Raw genomic sequence first — 12,008 nt, 5'->3', positions numbered from 1 at the left:
CTCAACTATTTCAAGTGCCCTCTGCGTTCAGAACATCTAGTCCCATAATCTGGCTCAGGCGAAACCCTTAGCCCCCTGCCCCGTGAGGCTGTTACATGCGAGCAAGTCACTGTGCGAATGACTGAGCCCCACGCACCCCCGGGACTCTACGGTAAGACGGAGCCAGTGGGAAGGCGGGTTCCAGTCTAAGTGCCCGGGAACGGGGAACGAAAAACCAAGACAAGCAGGCACTGTAAAACTGTCTTTGTTTTTTTAATGGCAGGTCAAATATCCTGACACATACATGTATTTTGATAGTCTTCTATCCCAGTTGAGTTCAAATATTAGAGTAACACACACAAGCTAAGAGAATTCAACATTGTTCCAAGGCACTTACTGGATCTCTGTGACTAGATGGAAACAAGGACAATTAGACAGTATATAATATAAAAATAACTTTTTGCTTACAATTTACAAAATGTATTATTATTACAATCTTTGATCTCTGATAACCTGCAATGCTGGCTGCATGAATCCAGCAATTTTAAAATTCAGAAACTATTTTCTAAAACTTCAGGGCAAATAATTTACAAATAAGGTACACAAAGATTTAGACCATGCAGAAATTTCTTACATCTTCTGTTAATAATATTTTATGACTGTAACTTTATCAAATTATATACCTACTTGCCCTGTACATATATAAAATAATGCATACATGATAAAACATTAGCAAAAGAGTAGTCTTTAGACTCAATTTCTCATAAAAGTAGTACTATATTAACATGTCTACAAGCAGCGTGTAACAGGGTTAAGAGACATTAAGGCAATAATACTTGAAGTTACAAAATAAACCATGTGTAATACTCTTCCCAAGTGTAGCATAAGGCAGGTAGATGGTCCCAGCCAACAACACTAAGGTAACAATCTACACTGCTGTCAGTCCCACTTTTAAAGATGGAATACTAGAATCTGGCTTTCAGTGGCACTTGCATTTTCCAGTATAATTTAAAGTGTCTTTCAGCTCCCTGAATCATGTCCATTCAGAAGGTGGGTCTCTTGGTCCTTTGGGTTTTCCACAGCGATTACCAAAACCTATAACCAAACCACCACAATAACTGGTCAGTGTTCAGAAATATTTTCACACTACTAAAACCATGTCTGTAGACATCCTTATTTTCTAGAACAAACAGATCTCCATATGGGAATTTAGAATTTAAACTAAACAAACTCTATAAATAAAAACCATCTCTTAATTTATTTTGGATAGTTCATTTAAGAACCTGAATAAATCATTGCACAACATCGCACAAAGTTCATATACTTTGCCTTAAGGAAATCCTGGAATGATGGCAAATGACCTTTTCTCACTCTTGCCAGCATCAACTACATAATTCGAGTTTTAAAATTATTTAGTAGGGGCCGGCCTGCTGGTACAGCGGTTAAGTGCTCACGTTTCACTTTGGCGGCCCAGGGTTCGCCAGTTCGGATCCCGGGTGTGGACATGGCACCACTTGGCAAGCCATGCTGTGGTAGGCATCCCACATATAAAGTAGAGGAAGATGGGGATGGATGTTAGCTCAGGGCCAGTCTTCCTCAGCAAAAAAAAAAAAAAAAAAAAAGCAAAAAAGGAGGATTGGCAGCAGATGTTGGCTCAGGGTGAATCTTCCTCAAAAAATAAAAAAAATTAAAAAATTATTTAGTAAACAAATTACCAATATCTGTGGCTTCTGTTGGACTTTCTGGTACTTGATCTTTCTGGTTACTGAAAGTAGATGGACGCTCTGTACAAGTCTCTGTGTGAACACCTCCTGCCAGATGATCTAAAATGCAAAAGAAAGCGGTGGTTAATCACCGTCATTGACAGCGTCCCACGTAGAATCCTCTAACGGCTTTAATGTGGGCAATGAGCTGAAAGAGCAAGTTTTCTCTCTTCGGCATGGAAATTTTAGAGGCCCAGGTAATATAGTGCAAGGGTAGTGAGCACAGGAAATCACGTCAAGTGTTCTGGAGGGCACCCAGGCGTTTGCAAGGTGGTGGAGATTCTCCTCACGCTCTTACCCTCTTCAGTAAACCGGGGGCTGGGCATGTTACATTTCCTTAACGTAGCTGGGCTCGGTGCCCGCGTCCTAAGGCAACCATTGCAACTGAAATGCCTTTATATGGAAAGCAGAGGCCAGCAAATGCAGAGTTAATTAATGGGCTTAGCATTTGCCCCTAAAAGTAATAATTCTTTTCTTTGAAAGTTTAATTTTATTAAACTTAAATTTTAGTTACTTGTTTAATTATCAATGCATAAGATTAGGAAGAAAAGAAATTGACTACAATGATTCATTCACTCTTTCACACCCTTTCTCATGTCGCCTACACCCCGTAAGGAATGTGTCTGGAAACCTGAAATACAAGTCAAATCAGAGATGGTCCTTGGTCCTTAGGTGCTCAGAGTGTAGACAGGGGTCAGTAAACTTCTGTAAAGGGCTAGAGAATAAATACTTTAAGCTTTGCAAGCCACATACAGTTTTTGTCATATATCCTTCATTGATTTTTGTTTCTTTGTTGGTTTTTTTTAAACAACTCTTTAAAAATGTAAAAATCATTTGTCCAGCTCAAAGGCAGATCAGGCCTCTGGGACACAGTTTGCCAGCCCCTGGTCTAGGAGGACAGACAGACAAGCACGTTTATTAGAGCAGCGTGACAAGTTACCTATAAAATTATGCACAGAGTGCAAGGGGGACAGAGAGGAGAGGCACGCAGATGAAACAGAGGTGGGCAAGTCTTCAGGGCTGGCTTCTTGGAGAAAAAGATGATGTAGTCTAAAGACCTCAACTTTCTCAGTGAAGTAAAGGTCATCTGAGGAAGAGTTAGAGGGACTGATGATTTCACAAGAAGGTAAAGATGTGGAAAATTCAGGAGAAATAGAAATGGTACCAACTAGAGCACTTAAGATAACCAAGCAAAGCTGAGGGCCCAACTGTGGATGAAGCCCCAGAAGTGCAGGCTCCATCGGTGAGACTGAGTGATGTTCCCCAGCGGCATTCAGTGATTCCAAGGGATAAAATAAAACGGTATGGAAATAGGAGCAAGAAAGTTGAGGATAACTGTGAGTGTGCCTAGAGTGATGGAGGATGGTATCTAGATTGGATAGAAAAGGAAGAGAAACCAGAAAGGAGTTAACAGATATTAAGAAAATGAATGATCCAGGGTCCAGCAGTAGCAGCAGTAGGCATCTAATACAGCTAATAATCAGAGCACGGCTACCACCTGAGTGCCTGTCATGTGCAAGGCACAGAGCTCGACACTGTGTATGTGGACTAACTCAGTCAAATCCTCACAACAATCCTCTAGGGCATGTACTATTATCATCTCCATTTCACAGAGAAGAAACTGAGGCTCAAAAAGATTGGGTGACTTGCTCAAAGCCACATACCAAGTAAAACGGTAAACACGGGATTCCAGTCCCGGTGGGCCTGCCTCTAAAGCTTCTGCTCTGTTCCTCAGAGTGTCGCCTCAGAAACGTACGCGGAGAGTAAGAGAGTCTATGAGATGGAGCGGAGCCCCAAGTCAGGGAGAGAGCAGGGGGTGCAGGATGGAGGGCGGGCAGAAATGGCAGCCGGGTCGAGGGAGCCACACAGGCGAGGGCGGCTCACGAGCTGCTCACACGGCTACCGAGCGCTAAGAATTCATGACAACGTGACTTTTACCATGATAGTAAAAGGAACGTAGTAGAAAAATGTTCTAACTTGGCATTATAACTCTGGGTTGAGCTACATAATCTACTGGTTATCACAAATGTAAAAGTCCTAAAAGGAAGATTTCTAAAACAACTGATTTTTAGGGACCCAATTCAATCATCTAGGTTAATTTGGGGCATTTATTCAAATCATTGTCAAATGTAGCTTCTAAGTGTTTTATAAACAACAGAAAAGAAAATACAGGAACATATTTTAAAAATTATTTCTTTCCTATCAGCCTGTAACCACTGATGGTAAATGCTGTATTTTCCAGGTCAATAATAATATCTGGTAATTAATTTGTAAGAACTAAATTGCATAATTGAGGTTCTAGAAGTTGTCCTACATTTTTTCACATACAGAAACAACCAAATAAATAGCGTACACCATGAGACATGCTGTTTTATTGAAATTAATCTATAGCAAAAACGGAACAACATCTAACTTACCAGATTTTTCACTTCCAGGGGTTATCAAGCCCTATGGGGAAGACATTTAATAGTTATTACAATACATCCTTTTATGCACAAATAATAGAAAATTTGGTCTGTTTTGAGTATATATCCCAACAAATCAAAATCTATCAAGATTCTCAGCATCAAAAGCAAAGAAAACACTGATGTTTTCAACTAGGCTTACAATTTTTACAGGTTATGGTATCTATATGGGAGTCAAAAGACCAGGGAATTCCTTTCTCCTCTGGATGGAAAGTCAAAGTGCAGGAGTGACTACGAGAAGGAACAGACACACAGCTGTGGTCTGCCAGCCCTCTGCCATTCATCAAATCTGGCTATCACTGATTACAGACAAAGCTTCATTATTACAGAGGACCACTATTTTATGTGCCTATTAAAGTATATCACAGTGTTTCTTTCTTTCTTTCTATTTTTTTTTTTGAGCAAGATTAGCCCTGAGCTAAACTACTACCAGTCCTCCTCTTTTTGCTGAGGAAGATTGGCCCTGAGCTAACATCTGTGCCCATCCTCCTCTACTTTATATGTGGGACGCCTACCACAGTACGGTGTGCCAAACGGTGCCACGTCCACACCCGGGATCCAAACTGGCAAACCCCAGGCCGCCAAGAATCGGAACATGCAAACTCAACCGCTGCACCACCGGGCCAGCCCCTATCACAGTGTTTCTTAATCAATTGTAAGATGTACCCAATTTCAGGGATATTAAAATATGGGGGAAATATGAAAAATATTAACACTGATGAAAACTGGTATTTCCCATAGGTAAAATGTTTAGCTACCAAAACACTTCCTGAATGTGAAAGAAAATCTCACGTGACCAGAAAAACCAAAGGGAAGGCCCATGTACCTGGTGTGACAGTGGAAGGCACGAACCCTCGGACAGGACCGTGACTCGGAAACAGTCACTCCTGCTCTGTTTGTACCCCCAAAAGGATTTAGAACATGGCATCATTTACAAATTTCAAAAGTAGCGTGGGGAAACAACACCCCAAAGTGATGGTCATACGACGATCCATGGTACCCTTTTAAAAAGTTTCAGATCTCACATTTTATATAGGCTTTTCATCTGAAATCTTAGAGCAAGAAGTGCTGATCAAAACTTAGATTTTAATAGTCTTAAGGTGACAGTTATTGTAACCAACTGCAAGGTAAATCAACAAAACAAAACAGCAAAAAAATTCCAATTCCGATCCCAAAAGGACTCACTTCAGATTTTTTTTGTTCAGACTGTTCCTGGCTTTGAAGTTCGCTCCATTCAGATCTTACAGGCGTATCTGAGAAAGATGAAACCTTACAATTAAAATAACATCTTTAATTCTTGAAATTTCTTGCATTAGGGTAATAAAACAGATCCTATAGATTTTTAGAAACTATCACTTTCATAAATTTTCTAGTTTCTATTAATTCAAGAAAATCCCTTTAAGTTTCCTTCCTTAAAATTTAACGAATTCAGTCACCAGAGTTTATTATAAGCTGTGTCCCACAGATGTGACAGGCTGAGGCTTATTTATATAGTTTTATTAAGGTACAGCCAGCCCTGCCCATCTAGTGTTTAAGATTCAGCGCGCTCACCGCCTCGGCTGGGGTTCACTTCCCGGTCAGGGAGCCACACCACCCGTCTGTAGTTGTCATACTGTGGTGGCTGCGTGTTGCTGTGACGCTGAAAGCTGTGCTACTGGTTTCAGTGGGGCTTCCAGCCTAGACAGACTAGGAAGAAGCACCTGGCCACCCACTTGTGAAAAACAGGCCACGAAAACCTTGTGAACAGCAGCTGCAGCACTGTCTATACACCAGAAGGGGAGAGGAGGGCGCAGACAGACCGCGCAGGGTTCCGCTCTGCCAGACACAGGACGGCGGCGAGCTGGAACTGACCTGACGTCACTAACAACAGCTACCGAAGTACACAGCTTCACCGTTTTTAACATTCTTAAAACTAGTTAAAATTAATACAATATTGGTAAAATGTGACTCAGATCAGACCAGTGAGCACCTCCACTGCACAGGAGACACTGTAAATATATTAATGCTGTTTCTTACTCTTTTCCAGAAGGGAAGGAGGAGAAATATATTATCAATGCTTTGAAATAGGATCACTCTCTCCCAGTTCTCACTGACACCCTTGTGGCCTTAAGTGTCCCTCAACGCTAACTAAGTGACGGCCACCTATGACCTAACTTAAATGTTTACTTAGCTCGACTAGCCCCGAGTGAAGCAATGAATGTCTTTTCATAAATAAGTGCTATTTTTAATGAGTAAAAGACACCAAATTGCAAACACATTTATAACTGCATTGAACTGAATTATGGTATCTAACATAAATGCAGCCATTTCAGCAATCTTAGCAAGTAAAAAATATCATTTTGAAGTATTTTTCATAGAAGAAATTAAAAACAGTCGTCAATATCAATTCAAACCTGGTTTTGAATTTAATTATGCAACTCAACAGCAACTAGATTAAGACGAGCCACACTCGTCCAGTTTCCTATTAGCGTGCGGAGCGCGGGAGAGCTGCACTCACCTGCTAACACAAAGGACTCGGGAGTTCTTTCAGGGAGCGGGGGCGGCGACTCCTCGCTCACATCAGCATCTACAGGAAACACACAGAAGGCAGACAAATGATGAACTTGTTAACAAGCGTGAACCCACTACAAAATGAACTTGTCTAAACAAACGAAGATTTCCTGACACTCTAAAGATCACCACCACAGGTACCTCAGAGGACCAGGTTTTAAACATGCAAACAAACAAGAAATCCTTCCCACCTGACCTGTGATGAGGAAGTTGTGCAGCTCACCAAGCAAAGAACCACTCCTTGCGGCCGCAGGAAGAGACGACCCCCGGCCGGCCTCTCCTGGCCCACAGGCCTCCCTCGCACTGTCCTGAGGCTGAGGGCGGCTTCAGCAGAGAGCCCGCGACTGCTGAGCTTGCTGGCGGTGCGTGGAGCCCACAGGGAAGCAGGGTTCACCTCACTGCAGCCAGTGTCCCCAGACTGGAATCACTGCTCCCCTCCCTGCAGGAGTTCTGCGACACCGCGCACCACCTGTCCCGCACTCTTAAATCCCACCCACTTCTAACTTAGCGATGGACTGTGGTCATGTTTGAAACAGTATGACTAAAATAGCAGATGTGAAGTGCTACTTATTTTGCTACTAGACACAAGCTAGAACTACTAACATTTTTCGAATGTTCGTTTATTGACTGCCTGAAGTCTGGAGAGCAGTGACACACGAGATACTTCGAGAACACTGACTGAAGCCACAGAAAAGCTTCTCACCAGTAAAAACAAAATTAGCTCTTGGAAAAGAGGATGCATTAAGTAGCCCGATCAGTCAGCCTTATGGCACAGGGTGAATGCGTGTGTTAGACCTTTTGAGGTTTCACTGGAGGTGGTTAGAAAGATACAATTGCGTGTGTGGACTGGGGTAAGGGAGAATGGGGCAAAGGAAGGGAAATGTGAGGATCCTTTATTATTTTGTCTGGGCCTTGACAACTGTTCTCTTAAAAAAGTGAACAATCCTGCCATGATACTTTGCTTTTACCCCATCTCATAGGCTGTGCACGAAAAAGAGACTAAAAACCAGGTAAAGCCTTTTTGATTTTCAACAAGCATGAGTGAGGCACGATTGCTCGATACTCCTATACGCTCTATATGGTTGAGGACACAAGAAAACACAGCCCGCGAGAAGAGCTCTGGTCCTACTTTGTCCATCTATCACAAGCACTAGAACTCTCTCTTGCCTATGACGTTAAGCCATAAAGGACCATCTACCTTGTGCAGCAGCAACAGTCCTAGTCCTCCTGACTTCCCTCTGCCCTTCTGTCCCACAGCTCCTGGGGGAGGGAAGGGACGCAGAGCCGTGGCGCCACCGTAACTAAGTGAGCCTGTCAGGAGGGGTCCTCCCCCTTCACACTAAGCATCAAGCATCTGCAGCAACGCTCTGCCTCTTCTCTCCTGACAGCTCGCCCTCTCAGGTCTGACGTTCTAAGAGCGGCCTCTGATTTTCAACTGCGTGCTTCTCCTGGGTCTCCAGATCGCCTTTCCCATACTATAAACTTCTATTGTGGAGGTTGTCCAACCAGACACTATACATTGGACACAGGCCTGTGCAAATCATACACTGTGGGGGGCCGAGTGTAGCCAAGTTTGAGAAATCTTTCAGGATTCCTGAGTCAATATTAAAGTCAGAATTCATAGCCAGGAATTTCTGTCAGGGAGTAACTTATGCAAAAGGGTGCTTTAGGCATCAAAACAAAATTATTCTGTTTAACTCCCTAACAAGTTCCAAAGCAAACAGAACCCTAATTCTTGTGCCAATGGTTCATCTACAAGGTAAATAATTAATAACATGAGAAACAGGACTGCCTGTATTACACTGCAGCACGGAACACTAGAGGAAAATCTTCAGTTAACACCACACTCTTTGAGCACAGTTAGGGCAGGGTGAAAAGAAACCAGAAATCACCACATGTACAGCTATCTTTGCTGTGAAATACAAACAAAACGGAGAGAACAGAAGTGAGCTGGTACAGCGTGGGGTGCCTTCAACTACCCCTGCACAGTAAGCCATATTTTAAAGGAACTTTCTCTGTTATCTGGTCACGTGGCAGTAACTTTTAATGAGCATATCATATCATGCATCGCTCCTGCCCTTAAGAATTCGATTTCTAGTGATGGTTTAAAAAATATATTTCCTAGGTACAAGACCCATGCCTGATACGCTAAAAAAGCCCTAAATGAAGATTTCTTGGCTATGCATTTTCTTGTGTAGTTACAACTTGGCAGTTATTTTTCAAACTCTGAAATCTGGGGGAAAACAGATATCAACCATTTCAAATTATGGCACACTTGTAAGTAGTATTTATTGTTGGAACGACTGTCTTCTGAAGATCCTTCAAATAAAACACAGAAGAGTCAAGAACACAGAGAGTCTTGTAAACTTAAGAAGCCTGCTTAGACTCTCACCTGCTCTACCAGATACAGTCTCGAGACAAAAGCACAGCATGTGTGTAAGTTGGAGAAAATAAACGTACCACAGCATGGGTGGCACTTACTGGGTCAGAAATAAAAAAATAAAGTTGTCTTTCAAGTTCACAGTATTATTTTGCCTGCCCATTATGAATGCCAGTCTGCAGGGACCAGTGCCGAAGTTCCCCGACGAGTACATGGCCCCTGACAATCGAGCAAGCAGTAAACAGCTGTCGCGTCTACACGTTTGCTCCCAACTGTGTGGTCTGTGTAAGAAGGCAGCCATGATTATTTTTAGCAGATCAAGGAGGAGTTTGAAGGACAAAAAATGTATCTTGGGAAGTGAGTGTACGCATCATCCTGAATTGCTAAGACTGCTTAAAGAAGAGAGTCATTAATTAAATAATAGTATCAATAACTAGATATGTATAATATCCCACTCATGACTGACTGAATTAACTTCCGATATTCTGCTGAGTAGTTGCAATATTGCTCCTTCACTAAACTCAGGATTGAAAAGAGCGTTGTTTGCAAGCATTTGTGAAGAGAATTTTAAAAAAGGTATTTTGCAGGTTAAAAGAGCACAAAAAGATTAAGAAAATACATATTTGTGATAAACATGGGTGAAATTAAATGGCCAATCAAGCCATTCTACAATATTCTTGTCATTGTTACTTTAAGCAATTCTATTTCCCTAAGTTATTTCTAATTATTCAGTCAGATAAATTTTTGACCCATATAAAATACCAAAAGCTGTAATACAGAAGAAAAAGAAAACATTCTCAGTTACAACAATTGAGAAACATTTTGGAAACACGAAACCTAGTAATGCAATGTGATCAAATTGAGGTAACAATAAACAAAGATTACTCTAAAAAAAGGGATCTAAAATAATCAACTCTTGCTGTAGGTTTTAAAGTGAAGTGTGGAATAAAACATAATGAACTAATATAGCTAAAGGGCTTACAGTAGTGATGGCACACAGGAAAAAGATTTCAGTGTTAGATACTATTATTATTACCTTTTTCAGCACCTGAATGTATTGTTCCTGCTATATCATGTCTAGCAATGGACATTGGCAATACTTTCCTTGTAGAAACGCTCTCAGTACTAGTGGCAGCAGAAACGGTGGCACTTGCTGTTGAAATACTAGTTTTATTCTTGGTCGCAGCACCATCAGAGTTCCTTTCATCTGAGTCTGAGTCATCAGAGTGAAGAGGATTAGTGAAGCTGAGGGGTGCTCGGAGGGGAGGGGAGCCGCCATGATAGTCCACAAGGTCGTGGGCTTCCCCTTGTGTCGTGGGGCTGGGTGTTGAGCTCACAGTTCTCACTGTCTGACCCTGGAGATCAGAGGATTTGCCGTCAGATGCATCAGGCATGGGTGGGGTACTCTCAGGTCCATGAAACGACCACGTTGCACGTCCTTTCTCATCAAGAGGCAAGCGGTCTGGCCTCGGAGGGGTGTCTGAGTTCTTCTGTGACTCTTCTGGTGGAATAACTGGAGCTTTGTTTAACTGTGGTACGGTGCAGTTCACACAAGAATTCTGAGAAACATCATCAACTTTTAGATCTCCTGAACTCAATTCCTGTGACTTAGAGATTTTATCGATTAGACAAGGCGAAGCTGATTTAATTTTAATTGCATGTCCCCTATTCAAGAGTGTGTTCCCATCAAAACTTTTTGGTCCCTCTTGGAGAGGGACCTTTTTAATCTCAAAACTTAAATTTCGCTCCAATTTTTTATCTATCTGTTCAATAGTTGATTCATTTTTTCCTGGAAGTTCTGTTGATTTATTATAGTTTCTGTTGAGGTCTGTTGAATGTTGTTCTGATGAAACCATGTGCAACACTGGCTTTGGATGGTATCTGTCATTATCCTGCCACACAGTAGTGACTGTTGGAAAAGCTGACGGGGGGGAAGGCGTCAAGATGGGTGGCACCGGGTGAGGTTCCGGCGGCTGCAGTATTTCTTCCTTTGCGTCCCCTTCTACAAGGCAACTGCAAACCAGACATTAAGAAAAGGGTATTGTAAGAATGTTCGTCCTTTTTAGAAATAAGTTGATAGGTAACAAGTATGGAGCTAAGGCTACTATATTAAAAGTCAGTACTGTCTGTGATTGTAAATAAAAAATTATAATTTGTCAAACTAAGAAAGTTTAACGTTAAACAAGGTAATACATGTACACTGTTATGATAGAAGAATTTTAATGGAACACGGTAGTCCCCTTCCACAGCTCTCCAGCTACCCAAAGACATCAAATTTCAACTTTTTTTTAATAGGTGCTTCTAAGATTTACCTCCATATTTCAAAATATTTCAAAATGCATAAACTGTTATTTCGTGATCCTTCTATTTCACACATTCTCTACTGTCTTCCTACAATGTGTCTTCTCCATCTTCTCAGTATGGTCATCTTGTAATTTTCAGTTAGTTCAATCTTACAACTAGAGAGTATTCATACCCATCACTACGATTTCATGTCTTTTCTTCAACAACTTCTTGTTCCCAATCATCTACTTAGGGTTCCGACAACCCCTTCTACACGTATGTCAAACATTAAATGGTATTTTGTTTCAATGCTTTGACTTTTTGTATTTAATTTAATTACCTGAAGCTTACTTTGGTGTTTGGTGTGATATAAGATCCTAAATATATTTTTCCCCAAGTGGTTAGTAATATTACAATATGACGTAATAAATAACCCTTTCCCCTCCCTATTTAATATAAATCAAATCGTTTAGCAACAGGATCTATTCCCTGGCTCTTTACTCAACTCCATCAAATGGTGTATCCCACTAGCAGACTATTTTCAATATTACAGTTTTACAATTTTTAAAAGAGTTGGTCCCTGCTCAT

General features: G+C 41.4%; 1 protein-coding gene across 3 annotated transcripts in view; it reads right to left on the bottom strand.

Moving 5' to 3' along the window:
- Window positions 1-228: 228 nt before the first annotated feature.
- Window positions 229-12,008, bottom strand: part of PTPN12 (protein tyrosine phosphatase non-receptor type 12) — an 88,333-nt gene continuing 76,553 nt past the window's right edge. For 2 of the 3 annotated variants that reach the window (XM_044769349.2, XM_044769350.2), the window contains 6 exons: window positions 10,174-11,150; window positions 6,705-6,773; window positions 5,393-5,460; window positions 4,160-4,190; window positions 1,695-1,802; window positions 229-1,074 (listed from right to left, as the gene is read on the bottom strand). In XM_044769349.2, coding sequence (XP_044625284.2) covers window positions 1,013-1,074; window positions 1,695-1,802; window positions 4,160-4,190; window positions 5,393-5,460; window positions 6,705-6,773; window positions 10,174-11,150 — 1,315 coding nt within the window. In that variant the 3' untranslated portion in view covers window positions 229-1,012. Of the gene's footprint in view, window positions 1,075-1,694; window positions 1,803-4,159; window positions 4,191-5,391; window positions 5,461-6,704; window positions 6,776-10,173; window positions 11,151-12,008 lie in introns of those variants that run through there. The other variant, XR_011502218.1, reaches the window with a different exon arrangement.

The sequence above is a fragment of the Equus asinus genome, chromosome 1 (genome assembly GCF_041296235.1).
Source record: "Equus asinus isolate D_3611 breed Donkey chromosome 1, EquAss-T2T_v2, whole genome shotgun sequence".
Classification (NCBI taxonomy): Eukaryota; Metazoa; Chordata; class Mammalia; order Perissodactyla; family Equidae; genus Equus; species Equus asinus.
Note: the sequence above shows the minus strand (reverse complement) of the source record. Positions and strands in the feature narration are given on the sequence as shown.